The sequence below is a fragment of the Nannobrachium achirus genome (assembly GCF_963921795.1).
Source record: "Nannobrachium achirus genome assembly, chromosome: 23".
NCBI lineage: Eukaryota > Metazoa > Chordata > Actinopteri > Myctophiformes > Myctophidae > Nannobrachium > Nannobrachium achirus.
In genome coordinates this window covers 7,859,914-7,876,736 of record NC_137830.1, presented here as the reverse complement: position 1 = coordinate 7,876,736, position 16,823 = coordinate 7,859,914, and the positions used below count along the sequence as shown (strand labels likewise).

The following is a 16,823-nucleotide window of genomic DNA, read 5'->3' as shown; positions in this document are numbered from 1 at the left end:
CTTGTCGTGTCCTTGACGTATTGTTCAAACCCCGGCAGCACAGTGTCCAAATAACACTGGTTAAGGTCTCCCAGCACGATTGCTGGTGCATCGGGGTACTGCAGCTGGAGTCCATGCACACAGTCAGCAATGGTTTTCGCTGCTTGTGCAGCACGTCCTGGCCCTTTTGGGGGCACACACGCAGTAAACAGCAGAATGCAGCAGAATTCACAGGGCAGGTAGAAAGGTCTTAGAGTCATAGCCAGGATTTCAACGTTGGGATCGTCGAATATCCTGTTTTTTTTTTGTAAAGGCTCGACACCAGCGATCATTGATGTACACACACACGCCACCGTATCCGCCCCCTCCACCTCTGTCTAGTAAGACCAGAGTGAAACCGGGGACTTCATACAGTGAGTCTGGTTTTGATGGCTTTAACCAGGTTTCATTGAAACAAAACAGCGATGCCGCACGAAAGTCATGACTGTACCTTGCATAGGTCTGTATTGTGCCGATGTTGTTGTGAATGGCTCGTACATTGGCCAGAACGATAAAGGGGAGTGGAGGGCGAGTCGACCTTCTCCTGAGGTGACTCTCTTTGCCTCCCTTCTTCCCTCTTTTCCTTCTCTGCTGTCGGATCAACTCCGCAGGGATGTTATTCAACACCGGTAGGTGTCGACGTGGCTTGTGGTCGTTGTTTTTGGCTCTGGTCGTAGTGCCAGCAGCTCCTCTCGGCTGTAGCTGTACACATAGCCGTGCATGGACGCCTCTCCACGCCAGCTGTTTGTGTCGCTGTTGCGTAGATTCCGAAGCTCCACAGTCAGGCATAATCCACAGATGTTTATCCACAGGATCAGCAGAGCGATTTCCACGGCCCTCATCTTAAACATCCATACATATAACGACTCACAACATAACTTAGGCACACAGACAAAAAAACAAACAAACAAGGCATACATGACACGCTGTGTCGCGGTGCTGCCCCTGTACCAGCGCACCGGAAGTGACGATCTGATGATAGTTAGATTATGAATTACTATCGATTATAAATTACTATGAGAACAGTTTGTGAATGAAGTGCTACAAATCACTCAAATCACCCAAGACATTTCACTCTGTTATACTGTTATACTGACATTTTCATTCACATGCTAACCGTATAAACATTTATTATGATTCCAGAAGTGTTCAACCCAGAGCAGAGTCTCCAACACCCAGCTGTGTGTCTGTGAAGAGTGATCGCTCTAAAGGAAGTCCTCCTGTCTTCAGTGAACCTGGACCTCCACACACACAGTATGTCAATCCATTACAATATACAGAACACTATAACATGACACAGGTGTTGCACAGTGTGCAAATTATTAAAAAACAAGACAGAGTATTATAATGGTGTGCCCTCCCTGTCCAATCATTACCTATATCGACTGCACATGTGTACTATGTGTGGAGTGAATAATTAAGCTTCCTTAACCTGTCAACCTGTATCTATATATGTAACACACAGTGTTGGGTATCGTTACTTTTTATAGTAACTCGTTACTGCGTTCCACTGTGTCCACTCTGTCCAATGTTTATATATAATTTAGATTATAAATGACTATAGATTATACATAACTATTGACTAGTCCTGTGCCCGGGGGTGTGCAGTATGAGGGATGAGGAGTCTCAGAACTAATGTTGGAGAACACAGACCGGTGCCCGTTGGGCTGAATAACCACCATTGACATCCAGTTGTGCAATAATACCCATTGTATCCGTCTGTCTGTCTGTGTCCCGTTCATGCACATACAGTATATGGAGATCTCTTATCTCTTTCTGTCTGACTCTCTTTTATGCCCATATATGGTGTTTCGTGTCCAGGCCAGTCTGTGATGTCATCTCCAAATTCGGGCACTGTAGGATGTCAGTCATCTCCAAATTTGGTCACTTGTTTCATCATGTCAGACAGACATTATTTGGGCATTGTTTCAGCATGCAGCTGTTACCATGGTGGTGACACTGTTTAGTACTATTAAGACGCCTCCTAGGTCGCACCAATTCTTGGCTATCTGGCCATGGATGTATACCCAATCTCATCTGTTGAGATTTTTTTTTTTTTAAATTTTTATCCCACAATTTTGTAACCCATTTTTTCACCCAGTGCTAATTGCCTATGTAATCCTGGGCTCTGCTCTCCCTCTTCCGCGCCTGGGGAGACAACGGACTGACCTCATGCCTCCTTCTATGCATGAGGAGTCCAAGTTGCTTCTTTTCACCTGACAGTGGAGATTTCCCTGGTTTGGACGTAGCGCGTGGAAGGAACACGTTATTCCAACCAGTTCCTTTCCCCTCCATCAGGCGCCCCGGCTGGCCAGGGGGAGGCATTATTGAGACCAGGTTTACGTGCATGTTTTTGTGAGGGTATCAACCCTAGGAGACACGGGGAGAACATGCAAACTCTGCACAGAAAGGCCCTATCGCCAACCCCACCTAGGGTGTTGAGATTGGCAGAACATGCCCATATATGGGCATTACCAAAAATGGGCAGGGACATCAAGCCAGAGCATGAGGTCAGAGCAGCAAACCCATTCTGTTAAGAGTGGTTCCCCTGACATCACAGTGACATCAGAGCATGATGTCAGAGTGATGTCACAGTGACAAGGGAACCAATAGACTGTAAAAATGTGTACAGACTGATTGACTGACTGAACAGGCAGACAGACAGACGGAGACAAGATGCAACATTTCTCATGGTATACTTCTTCTTCTTCTTTCGTGTATCATCGTCCTTGATGATTGGTTGACAACATTGTATTTCACAAGATTTCTTGTTACTTAGGGGAGGCCATGGGGCTGGCTGTTGTCTTCCCCCCTTGCTGACGTCGGCTTAGGCAGGGTTTGAACCACTCACCTTCCGCACGAAGGGCATATGCACTAACCACTACACCAACGTCGCGCCCCAACCTTCGGTCGCAATCAGTGATGTCAGCATGCGGACAGACGGCAGACGGACAGACAGACAGACATTCGGTAAATTAATAGTTAGATTATAAATTACTATCGATTATAAATTACTATAGATTATACATTATTACTATCAATTATAAATGACTATAGATTATAAATTACTATGTGAACAGTTTGTGAATGAAGTGCTACAAATCACTATGTGCTGTTCAGTGGTGAGGCTGCACTATACAGACTGACTGTCTGCATGTTTTGTTGCTTCAACGTCCCGAGACCTTTCACTCTGTTATACTAAACTAATAAACTGTCATTTTCATTTACATGCTAACCGTATAAACATTTATTATGATTCCAGAAGTGTTCAACCCAGAGCAGAGTCTCCAACACCCAGCTGTGTGTCTGTGAAGAGTGATCGCTCTAAAGGAAGTCCTCCTGTCTTCAGTGAACCTGGACCTCCACACACACAGTATGTCAATCCATTACAATATACAGAACACTATAACATGACACACGTGTTGCACAGTGTGCAAATGATTAAAAAACAAGACAGAGTATTATAATAGTTTGCCCTCCCTGTCCAATCTTTACCATGTGTGGAGTGAATAATTAACCTACCTTAACCTGTGAACCTGTATCTATATATGTAACACACAGTGTTGGGTATTGTTACTTTTTATAGTAACTCGTTAGGTTACATCGTTACTGCCTTTAAAAACGAATATGTTACATTACTATGTTACCCACTGAGAAAAGTAAAAGTAACCTGTGAGGAGGTTTGCTAAATATAAAATAGAGTGCAGCCTACCGGAATGTAGTGGAGCTGTCAGCTGTGCGTGGTGCGTGCAGCTTCAACGTGGATAATGACGTTGATCTATCCTTTCACCAGTAAATCCCAAAATAGTGTGAATCCTTTCACACTAAAGGGCTTCTCTCAAGCCCTACCATGTTGTGCGCGTAAATTAATGTAAACAACTAACAACTTATCTATCTATCTATCTATCTATCTATCTATCTATCTATACAACTTGTATTGTACTGTATTTGTGGTACATTTTAGTGGTGATATTATTTCTTTCTTATTTGTTCTTTGTCTTCCTGTACCTGCAATGCTGTGAGAATGAAACATTTTCGCTAAATTACCGGTACTGTTAATATTCATGTTACTATTCAATCAATCAATCAATCAATCAATCAATCAATCAATCAATCAATCAATCAATCGACCAATCAAAACCCAATTTGGACCTCCAGATACACACATAGACATCACATCAAAGGGGTCTCAAGCCAGTAGGGAAATGAAGTACATCCCTGCAATACGTTTTTTTTAGCTAAGCTAACCGCTATTTCGTTGAGAAGCAGCCAAAAGAACTGAACAGAACAGTGACATTCATACTTTGCTAATTACAATGTTTACGTGTAATTTTTACGAGTAACAAAAGGCAAAGTACGAATCTGAATTAATATTGGCATTAAAACAATCCCATAACCTAAACCTAACCTCAACCCGAACCCTAACCTCTGCAGTAAAACTAACGCTGGTGAATGCTTACCTGGTGAAATGCTAACCTGACGACGCTGGTGAATGCTAACCTGGTGAATGTTAACCTGGTCGGACCAACAGAAGTCTAACCAATGCTCAGTCCCCAATCCCCTCCACCACTACATCCCATGCTGTGATTATTTAGGTGGATTCATCATGTAAGCAAAACTAGATTTTAGGTCTGTGATGGAAATTGATTCCCTCATATACTGTGCACTCAAATACTGTGCACACACCCAGGCACAGGACTAGTATTTATGGAATAAATACATAAAATATAAATATTTGAAAGGCAGTTGATTGACTTTCATGCAAACCATAAAATCATACTTGTCTCTACGATACCAGTTATCGTTTCCCTAAGCGAGAGAATCTAGTTTTTATTATTGTTACTTGGCAAAATTCATCAGCCCCCCCCCCCCCCCCCCCCCCGTCACAATTCCCTGGAACCTCCACTGCACTCCTTCTCAGTTGAAAGCAAAGGATGAACTGAGCTGTCTGTAAGGGAATGAAAATGCAGAAGCACTTTTTTATTTTGTACAATTTCACAGATGATGTTAAAAATTGCACGGCAACCGGAAGTCTTATTGTGCTAGTGAAACAGGGGGTCAGAGAAACTCTTTCAGATGAATGTCACGCTGTTGCATGCACGCACGCACATGTTGACTATGTACAACTATTACCTCTAGTCTGCACTGATATAAGAACATTTATGTACAACTGGGCTGTGTGTTTGTATCATGTAGGCCAGGCGATGTCATTCATTTTCATCTATGTATTTCTTTCAAAAATATATAGCGAAAAGAGCAGATCTACAACCTCACTACATGTGAGCTTGTATATCGGCGCTATTCATTGAAGTATATAGGTCTTAAGTGGTTAATTCAATAATATTATTTAATTTATAAACTATCTATTATCTATAGCCTATTATATTGTCTTCATCTCCACAGAACCACACCTGAACAGAAGACATCCAGTCAAACTACAAGTGAACAAAGTAAGACTGGACACATTTTACACTAATTAACATTTCATATCAATTAATGAAATGTTTAGCGTAAAACATCATCACTAAATGTGGACTAAATGTCCACATTATATTCCTGTATCAATGTCAAAATACTGATGATTAACATTTAGACAAAAACAAATGATCCAATGATTTAGCATTTTTTTCTTATTTTTTTCCCTATTTTTTGAGGTATTGTAGATTTTCTTTAGGGTATTTAAGAAATAGTTGGAATGGTATGCTATATTGCAGGTGAAGTTATAATTTAACTTTAACTTGTTTAACATGTCTTCATTGTCTTGTCATTGTCATTGTCAGGTGTCAGTCCACAGGAGGTTTTAAAGGTTTATAAGGTCGGTTTGAACCGACTTGATCGTGTGACGTACGTCACTGAAGTGCCTTCCCTCAGCAGCATCTACACAGAGCTCTACCTCTCAGCGGGAGAGAGTGAAGGGGTTAATAACCAACATGAGGTCTGGCAGCTAGAGACAGCTTCCAAGAAGACCCTCCATGACCAACCAATCAAATGCTGTGACATCTTTAAGCCCCTCCTCCTTGGCAGAGATAAACCCAACAGAAGAGTTCTGACCAAGGGCATCGCTGGCATTGGAAAAACCTTCTCTGTGCGTAAGTTCACTCTGGACTGGGCAAGGGGTTTGGAAAATCAAGATGTCATTCTCCTGGTTCCCTTCTCATTCCGGGAGCTGAACCTGGTCAGAGATGAGCAGCACAGTCTTCTCTCACTGATCCATCGTTTCCACCCAGAATTAAAGAAGGTCACAGCAGAGCAGCTCGCTGTCTGGAAGGTTGGCTTAATCTTTGATGGTCTGGATGAAAGCAGGTTTCCGCTGAAATTCGAGAACATTGATATTGATTCTGATGTCTTCAACAACAATGACATTGTTTCTGATGCCACAGTGACATCATCAGTGGACTTGCTGTTGACAAACCTCATCAAGGGGAATCTGCTCCCCTCAGCCCTCCTCTGGATAACTACCAGACCTGCAGCAGCCAATCAGATCCCTCCTGCCTATGTTGACTTGTTGACAGAAGTACGAGGCTTCACAGACCCCCAGAAGGAGGAGTTTTTCAGGAAGAGATTCAGTGATGAGAAGATGGCCAACAAAATCATCTCACATGTGAAGACATCAAAGAGCCTCCACATCATGTGTCACATCCCAGTCTTCTGTTGGATCACCGCTACCGTTCTGGAGGACATGTTGAAGACAGAAGTGACAGAAAAGCTGCCCAAGACCCAGACTGCGATGTACAGCCACTTCCTGTGGGTCCAGACCAAGAGGAAGAATCTGAAGTATGACGAGACACACAAGGTAAAGAATAAAGACAAGAAAAAGGATCCAAACAAGAGACAGAGAAAGAGGCAACACCAGAGAAAGAATCAACAGCAGCTCATGGAGGCGGACAGGGAGGCTCTTCTGAAGCTGGGCAGGCTGGCGTTTGAACATCTGGACAAAGGTAGCATGATGTTCTACCAAGAAGACCTGGAAGAGTGTGGTCTTGATGTGAAAGACGCCTCGCTGTACTCAGGAGTGTGCACCGAGATCTTCAAAGAAGAGACTGTTCAATCTGGGAGAAAGGTCTACAGCTTTGTTCATCTGAGCATCCAGGAGTTTCTGGCTGCAGTCTACCTGTTCCATTGTTACACACAGAGGAATGTGAAGGTACTGAAGACATTCCTGGGAGGTGATGATGAAGATGAAGATAATGCTCGTGAAGAAAAAGAAGAGGCGGAGGAAGAAGAAGAGGAAATAATGTCCCTGGATGACTTCCTGAAGAAAGCCTTTGAAAAGTCCTCGGAGAGTAAGAATGGCCACCTGGACCTCTTTCTCCGCTTCCTTCATGGCCTCTCGCTGCAGTCCAACCAGAGTCTTTTAGGAGGCATTCTGGATCAGACAGACCACAGTCCAGAGAGCATCCAGAGAGTCATCGACAACCTGAAGAAGATGAATGATCAAAGGTACTCTCCTGACAGATGTATCAACATCCTCCACTGTTTGATGGAGATGAACGACCACTCACTGCATCAGGAGATCCAACAGTACCTGGAGTCAGGGGACGGATCAAAGACAAAACTGTCTGAGAGCCAGTGTTCAGCTCTGGCCCACATGCTGCTGACGTCAGAGGAGGTTCTGGATGAGTTGGACCTGGACAAATACAGAGCACCATCATGGGGGAAATCCAGACTGGTCCCAGCTGTGAGGAACACCAGAAAGGCTCGGTTAGTAGTCATGTGAATAGAAAACCTATTAGAAGAGAATCAATCTACCATCACACCTAACACTATAAGTAGAAATGATAGGGGATGTAAAATGCCCAATAAAAATCAGGTCTCAAATAGTGACTGGTGGTAAAGTGTGTATGTGTAAATAAAGCATATTACTGTTAAATATTTTACTGCCTTTGACAAGCGCTCGTCACGTGTCGCTCACTGCCACGGTGAGCACTCGTCAAATCCTGATTTGAGCCATGGAACAGCTGGTGGGTGTCTGCGGGCTGTGAGTTGCCATAGCAACGACCGTGCACGTAGCCTGAAGTCATGTGACACACACACACACACACACACACACACACACACACACACACACACACACACACACACACACACACACACACAGAAGGTTTTCTTTTCATATTTGAGGCCCTGCATCTACTTTTATCTGCTATGTGTTGATTTTGGGTGAAAGCAAGCCACATTCCACTGGCTCTATCTTTGCACTTTTCTTTTGACACTAGAAGACCTGCAGGCGTTTTTTTAAAAGAACTGAGCGGATGGAAATAATGGAGGGATGTTATTCTATAAAATCTCAAAGGTTAGTGTTTTGCTGGCGTTGAACAGACAAGATGATTAGCTAAGCTTTGGCAGTAAAAGAGAAAGATTAATACATTTTAATTGCCCTCTATTACTAAAATAATAAATACCTTAAATATTGTATTTAGTTTAACCCTCTATAACTAGAGTTTAATTATAATCTCTGCCACGGCGGCTTCATTACAGCAGTTCTCTGTGTGATCGTTGACGGCTGTGAAAAAAAACAGACTTACAAGCTCTCAACGCACTGCATCATGGCGTGTCGACAGCTTATACATCTGTTCTTTTCGGCAGATTTATAGAAATCTAGTGATCCGGGGACCACCAGATCTAGAGTCTCATCGGGACGTACAGCACCTGTATCAATACCACTACCCTGGCTATCAGCGTGATAATCAGAACATCATTATAAAGTGATTGTACACGTTCAGTGCAGTGCACATCTTATACCCATGCCTACAGTCTGCACAGAGTCTGTGCAGAACACGCACACACGCATGCACGCATGTGCGTGTCTTTAAAAAGTACACGCTCACTTGTGCGGAGCAATTAATTTGGATTAAAGACGTCAATCAAACGTGTGTGTGTGTGTGTGTGTGTGTGTGTGTGTGTGTGTGTGTGTGTGTGTGTGTGTGTGTGTGTGTGTGTGTCACAGTGTGTGTCACTGTGTGTGTCACTGTGTGTGTGTGTGTGTGTGTGTGTGTGTGTGTGTGTGTGTGTGTGTGTGTGTGTGTGTGTGTGTGTGTGTGTGTGTGCGTGCGTGCGCAGAGCCCTCTAGGCTCTGACATCAGTGGCATGAAGTCTGGGCTAACTGGCTACTTCTATTTCCAGTACAATTTAAAAATAAACGTGTTGAATGATCGATAGTATACAGTATAAGAAGGCTCTTGTTTTGAAATACGCTTCTGTGCACCGTTTAGAGAGGAAATGGCTTTCAATGGACGCCCCATTTGATGGTCGTCCATCTCTCTCTCCCTGTGCGTCATGAACTCGTGGTGAAAACCACGCAGGCATAAGGAATATACAAACAAAACCCCAAGACAAGACAACGTAGGCTATAAAGGCATTAAACTGCGTCCTCTCATCCTCTTGGGTCACGGGCTAAAAGGTTTGGGAACCATGCTTGCTGTAGACAGTGGTGTGAAGCAGTGGTTCTCAGTGGTTCCCTTTTCAGGCTGTGACCCCCAAAATAATCATATTTTAACTGGGGACCCCCCACCCTGACGAGCACTAAGAGTTGAGGCATTACATGTTACACGTTCGATTGTGAAAATAGTAGATCTACGTGAGGCGTCGTGAGCATGTAGATCTACTATTTTCACAATTCCTGCCAATGATGTTTGACAATTTGGCCAAAGTTTAATTTGTCATTTTAGAGGTATTAAAAGGTCCTTAAATTGACACTTTAGAAATGTGTAGATACAGTACCTTCTATAATCTTAAACTTTATGTTGTTTTATTTACTGTTGAGTGAGAAAACAACGTTGAACATTAACTTAATCATCTGAGGACCCACCAAAATAATTTGGGGACCCCCTGGAGGTCGGGGTCCCGACCCACAGGTTGAGAACCACTGGTGTAAAGTAACTAAGTAGATTACTCAAGTACTGTACTTTCGAGGTATTTGTAGGCTATTGTGTCCTATTTCCAATACATTTACTTCTACTCCACAGTGGAGTAAACCCTATTATATTTAACGGTTCTGCTGCCGTGTAGAACCGATTTTAACCGTTTTTATTTTATTTATTTTTTACTTTAAAAATGAATAATTTCCTGTGTGTGTGTGTGTGTGTGTGTGTGTGTGTGTGTGTGTGTGTGTGTGTGTGTGTGTGTGTGTGTGTGTGTGTGTGTGTGTGTGCGTGCGTGTCTTTGCGCACGCATCAATTAACAAGTATACTCGTTAATGGCAGTGTTAAATTAATCATTTCCATGGACTTTAAATCATTGTTTTATTTGATGACCTTCCGGCCCTGGCATTTGAACTTTGTTCCCTAAAAACTTTTGACAACACCAAAGGTCAAGTGGTCTTGACCTTATAGAATGACAAAACTCCTAATGAACATAGAAAAACATTTAAAGATGCACACATAACAAACGTTCACATTTTGTTCACATTAGGTGCCCTTGGTTTAATTGTAAATGCTTTTGGCGCTGCATTGAGTACACAACCCTCACCATGTGATTCAAACATGAACTTGATCTAATCTGTGTTGATAATCTCTGTTTTTACATATTCTACATTTACAGACTTGTTGGCTGTGATCTCGAAACGCCAGATTATGAAATTGTGGCTTCAGCTCTCAGCTCCAATCCTTCACATCTAAGAGAATTGGTTCTCAGTTATAACAACGTGAAGGATTCATTCATGGAACTCATCTCTGCTGGATTAAAGAGTCCACATTGTGAACTGGAGATACTGAGGTCAGATTAATTAACCAGCATTATTTAGATTACTTCTGTTTTATTATTTATTGTTTGATTATAATAAGATTATAATAAGTGGAGTAGAATCATGGTACGGTTAGAGTTTGTGTTGATTAGTCCTCACTCTGGCATCACATCACAATGATACGGTACAGTAAATACAATATGTGATCCATCATGGCTGCTAGGGAATTATCACGTCCAGTTACACAATCATTGAGTGTCAAACTGGTGTAAACACAGACTGGAAGGTTTGCTGGTACCCCAGCCCACCAGCACCAGCAGTCTGTTGTCTGTTTCATTTAGTCAATAAGGTTGATATCATGGTAACCCACACTGACTAGAAACAAGAATATGCCCATACTGTATATGGACTATGGAGATCACTGATATAATCAATATTAAGCCAATAACTTGGAATGCCCATATGTGGACATATTTTGTGAGTCTCATGTGGTCTATAACAGGGGTTTTCAAACTTTTTGACGCAGGTCACCCCTGTAAAGAACCTTTTCATCCACGGCACCCCTGAATTACACTGTTAGTTTTTAGAATCTTACACAAGTGATGCAAATATGCACATCTTTCCACCTGAGATACGGTAGGCTACGTCACAGAGAAATATCTGTTTCCATCAGAACTGACTGAAAATAACTTTATACTTGACGTTTAACCACTTGAACCCCAGCATCCCTATTCTGGGGGGAAGGTTCACCAAAAAATAGCCGATCTACAAGCTCACAACGCGTCACAACGTGACACGTTGTGAGCTTGTAGATCTGCTATTTTTGGTGAGAGTTGGCTGTAGATGGAAAAGTAACTCATCTACAGTGCAAATCAGGTGTTCACATAGTGAAGTGATATTAATGTTGTGATATTGCTGAATTCCAAATATCATCAAATAATTCTGAGGCACCCCAGGGTGCCCCGTCACCCACTTTGAAAAACCCTGGTCTATAACATAAGACATCTATGATGTCAGACGTCATACAGTTAGCTTCCTGTTGGAAAATTACCATGATTTATTTCACATTATTCATGCCTGCCTGTTTTTTCATCTCTTTGGTCCCTCCTCCAAAACTCTGATAATCAATCGAGATATGTAATCTTTAATTACAGACTTGCTGGCTGTCACATCACAGAGACAGGATTTGACATCCTGCTCTCAGCTCTCAGATCTAATCTTCCCCATTTGAGAGAATTGGACATCAGTTTCAACTGCCTGCAGGAATCACAACTGGAGCAACTCTCTGCTCTACTGAAGAGTGAAGAGTGTAGACTGCAGATCCTGAGGTAAATAAATAGTGTGTTTTCTCTCTGTGTGGATCTCTACTTGAACATCAACAGCACTTTGTTAAATATGGATTTCTCTGCAGGTTGTCAGGATGTGGGCTCACAGAGGAAGGCTGTTCTTCTCTGGCTTCAGCTCTGACCTTCAACCCCTCCCATCTGAAACAGCTGGACTTGAACTTCAGCCACTTAGGAGGCTCTGGTCTGAAGAAGCTCTCTGCTGCACTGGAGACTCTGAAGTGAGTAGACTTGGACTGTGTCCATGTTGGTTAGTGCAGTGTTTCCCTTACAATGTTGAACTGGCTGGCCAGGTGGGAGGGGGCTTCCCCCTGTTTTAAGATTTCAAAATTATAATTCAATTAAAAAAATATGTTTAGAGTGCGTTTCAAGTTTTGTCCCTTGGCTCACTTTATCAAAGTCAGTATGGAACTCTGTAAATAAAAACTGCCCACCGTGTTCTAGGAGAACAGATCTTTAGTGTGAGCTGTAGGTCATTCCAAGAGGCTTGGACACTAAAACAAAACACTGTTTTTACCAGTTCAGTCTTTACTCTGGGACAATTAGAGCCAGACGGTCATTTGATCCTATATGATCCATGTGTTCAAGAATATCTAGCTGTGTGTGTGTGTGTGTGTGTGTGTGTGTGTGTGTGTGCGTGCGTGCGTGCGTGCGTGCGTGCGTGCGTGCGTGCGTGCGTGCGTGCGTGCGTGCGTGCGTGCATGCGTGCGCGCGCGCAGCCGTGCATGTGTGCGTTTCATACCAAAAGGAACAGACCATATCAGGTAGTGGAGACAGTGTGTTAGACAGTCAGACATTGATTCATTGTTGTTCTCTTTCCTACAGTGTGAATCATTCAGGAGAACACTGGATTAAACCTCAACTCCTTACAAGATGTGAGTGTCTGTCTGTCTGTCTGTCTGTCTGTCTGTCTGTCTGTCTGTCTGTCTGTCTGTCTGTATTTCCGTCACATTGACATTTTATACACTGTTTTATACACTGTTGGCCCCTCCCTCCTTGTATTCAGAGGATATTATAAAAACCTTCACCATTGTGTTTAAAGGTGTTTATTAACACAATCCAAAACATTGAAATTCAACCCCCCTCCAGGGCAGTGGTTCCCAAACTGGGGTTCTGGTCCCCCTAGAGAGACCATTTAAAACACAGTTCAATCAGTGTGTGAAGTGGCAACAGGCTTAGCTCTTATTCAGCAGATAAAAAGTGTTGAGAAGTGTGGTGTTGCTGACCACATCCATAGAGGGGAGAGGGGGAACAGCCCAGGACCTCATGCTCCCCTCTACCCAGGTGAGGTGCACCCTAGTCCTGCTCCACTCCTCCACTCCATCCAGGAGGACCTCTGGAGGAACCAGAGGACCTCCAGGTGATCTGGACTCCTGAGGAGCAGTGTCTCCTAGTATCCAACAAACTAATAAAGATACTTTTTAATTTGACACGCTCCCACAAATATAGATTCTCACACAAAACAAGGCTTTGTGACGAGCAGGAAAAGTGGGCGTGGCTGTTCCCGCTGCCCTAGGGGAGTTTCAACCTTTTGAAATGTGTTACTAGACATCTTTACAAACACATTAGTGAGGAAATGTCTTGAGAAGGAATTTAGTCCATGTTTGGACATTTTTCTGTCTTGACAACCAGTGGTGGACAAAGTATTTACTTGAGTAAATAAAAGTACAAATTACAACTACAGTACTTTTTAATTTATATCAATGTATTGTTGTATTGAAATGAAGAATATTTCACCCAAAATAAATGCATTAAAACAGAACTGTCTAAATATTGTGAAAATAGCCGATCTACAACCTCACAACGTCTGTCTGTCTGTCGTGTTTGTTGCATTGCAACATGTTGTGAGCTTGAAGATCTGCTGTTTTAGAATTATGAATACAGAATAGGTTCACTAGGGTTCAAGTGGTTAATTAGACCTGCAATCAGGAACTGATTTTAATTAATAAAACGTTATTTTAATGATATTTATTTTATATGTCAAACACTTAAACCCACGTCAATGACTGGAGTTCCTCACGGCTCTGAAAACTATCAGATCTACAAGCTCACAACCACAAATGGTTCCTCAAAGAACCTTCTTTGAACCATTAACCATTTAAACCCTGCGTCCCAATGTTGGATATGTCTTAATACGTGAACGTTCATCGTAAATAGCAGATCTACAAGCTTACAACACATCCTGCTATGACACGTTTTGAACTTGTAGATCGGCTATTTTGGAGTGTGGAGGGAGAAACTGAGCAGACCAAGTATAGAGCCCTGGGAGACACCGGTCGATGAAGGGTTAAAGTGGTTGATGGTTCTTTATAGCATTGGTTCTCAAAGTGTGGTCCGGGGACCCCCAGGGGTCCTTAGGGGGTTCCAGGGGGTCCCCAGCAAAATGTTTAATACAACATTACACTCATTTGAACCACTTTATCCATGTTTTACACGTTGGCTATTTAACACATTTAGAGCTAGAAAACATCTGTGCTCCAAACGCGTCACTTCACGCCATGTTTGGAGCTTGTAGATCTGCTACTTTAGGTTCTTTTGTGTAATGCTGTAGTATGATCAAGTACAGTAGGGGGCGCTAACTTAGGAAAAATCACAACAAGTTAGAATCTGGAGAAAATAGTTTTCTGACATTCCTTGCTAAATATAAAGATCTAATCTAAAATGAAACAGATGTTTTATAGCTCTAAATGTGTTAAATAGCCAACGTGTAAAATATGGATAAAGTGGTTCAAATGAGTGTGATGCTGTATTAACACATTAGGTCTGCAGATCTACAAGATCACAGAGCATCACTTCGTGCCGCGCTGCGAGCTTGTAGACCTGCAATTTTTGAGAAAAAAATATGAAAAAAATATGAACATGTTTGGAAAGTGTGTGTGCGTGCGTGCGTGCGTGTGCGTCATGGACTCCCATTTGAAAAGAGTTTGTGGCAGAGACTCTGCTTTTCCAAGATATCTTTTGAAAATAGATGATCTACAAGCTCACAACACATCGCGATGCAACGTGTTGTGAGCTTGTTTATTTTCAAATATATACAGTAAATGTTTAAAGTGGTTACACTGATTTTGATGCTATATCCACAAGTTTCCGCGGGAGTTTACTGGAGACTATCAGGTCCAAACTTCCGGGTTTAACAGCAGACATACAAGCTCACGTCGCGTCGCAGATGCAACCCGTTGTGAGCTTGTAAATCGGCGGCGGAAGATCGATGCAGACGTTTGCGCAATGCACTATGGGGCGTAGGAAACTCGTGGATACATGAATGTTGCTGGGGACCCCCTGGAACCCCCTCAAGGACCCCTGGGGGTCCCCAGACCCCACTCTGAGAACCACTGTATTCATGATCTATAAATCTGTACCAACATTCATGTTTAAATGTGCTACCCCCCCCCCCCCCCATCGCTATGGAAACCATACCATGTAAACAACCCCCCCCCCCCAAAAAAAAAAACACCACACCTGTTCCTGATTGTGTGTGTGTGTGTGTGTGTGTGTGTGTGTGTGCTTGCGTGCGTGCGTGCTTTCGTGCGTGCGTGCGTGCGTGCGTGCGTGCGTGTGTTCACGTGTGTGTGTGTGCGTGTGCGTGTGCGTTTGTGTGTGTGTGTGTGTGTGTGTGTGTGTGTGTGTGTGTGTGTGTGTGTGTGTGTGTGTGTGTGTGTGTGTGTGCGTGTGCTTGTGTTTGTGTGTGCACATGTGTGTGTGTGCATGTGTGTGTCACTCAGTTTTTAATGTTTACTGTGTTGTTTTCTCATCAGATTCACATCGTCTCACACTGGACACAAACACAGCACACAGACAACTCTCTCTGTCAGAGAACAACCGGAAGGCGACTCGGGTGGAACAGCTTCATTCATATCCTGATCATCCAGACAGGTTTGATGGAAAGGTCCAGGTTCTGTGTACAGAGGGTCTGACTGGACGCTGTTACTGGGAGGTAGAGAGGAGTGGAGGGGTTGAGATAGGAGTGACCTACAGAGGAATCAGTAGGAAAGGAAAGGGTGAGGACTGTAGCCTTGGATACAATAAAATGTCCTGGATTCTGACCTGTAGTGATGGTAACCCTGGTAACATATACATTGCCTCACACAATAGTAAGGCCACTTTCCTTCCTGATCGTCCCTCTGACTCCAACAGAGTAGCAGTGTATCTGGACCATCCTGAAGGGATTCTGTCCTTCTATGAAGTGTCCTCAGACACACTGAGACACATTTACACCGTCCAGACCACATTTACTGAACCTCTCTATGCTGCCTTTGGGTTTGAACGTGACTCCTCTGTGTCTCTGTGTGAGGACAGACTGACAGACAGATAGACAGGATGTGAGGACAGACTGACAGGATGTGAGGACAGACGGACGGACGGACGGACGGACGGACGGACGGACGGACGGACGGACGGACGGACGGACGGACGGACGGACGGACGGACGGACGGACGGACGGACGGACGGACGGACGGACGGACGGACGGACGGACGGACGGACGGACGGACGGACGGACGGACGGACGGACGGACGGACGGACGGACGGACGGACGGACGGACGGACGGACGGACGGACGGACGGACGGACGGACGGACGGACGGACGGACGGACGGACGGACGGACGGACGGACGGACGGACGGACGGACGGACGGACGGACGGACGGACGGACGGACGGACGGACGGACGGACGGACGGACGGACGGACGGACGGACGGACGGACGGACAGACAGACAGACAGACAGACAGACAGACAGACAGACAGACAGACAGACAGACAGACAGACAGACAGACA

The 16,823-nt window shown here is 43.8% G+C and overlaps 2 protein-coding genes across 2 annotated transcripts; both read left to right on the top strand.

The window, feature by feature from the left end:
- Positions 1-936: 936 nt before the first annotated feature.
- Positions 937-13,406, top strand: LOC308308521 (protein NLRC3-like; the record flags this gene model as incomplete). Its single annotated transcript, XM_080753932.1, has 6 exons — positions 937-965; positions 1,162-1,272; positions 3,281-3,391; positions 5,422-5,468; positions 5,799-7,719; positions 13,280-13,406. The coding sequence occupies 6 exons, from the start codon at positions 937-939 to the stop codon at positions 13,404-13,406; spliced, it is 2,346 nt and encodes a 781-aa protein (XP_080610058.1).
- A 2,235-nt stretch (positions 13,407-15,641) lies between these two features.
- LOC308308384 (stonustoxin subunit beta-like) lies at positions 15,642-16,384 on the top strand. The gene has a single exon (XM_080753807.1). It carries the CDS (start codon positions 15,734-15,736, stop codon positions 16,352-16,354), a length of 621 nt encoding a protein of 206 aa, XP_080609933.1. The 5' UTR covers positions 15,642-15,733; the 3' UTR covers positions 16,355-16,384.
- The last annotated feature ends 439 nt before the right edge of the window (positions 16,385-16,823 follow it).

Coding starts and splice junctions, on each gene's coding strand:
- LOC308308384 (XM_080753807.1), top strand. CDS start 15,734: ATGTGTGTGTGTGCATGTGTGTGTCACTCAGTTTTTAATGTTTACTGT.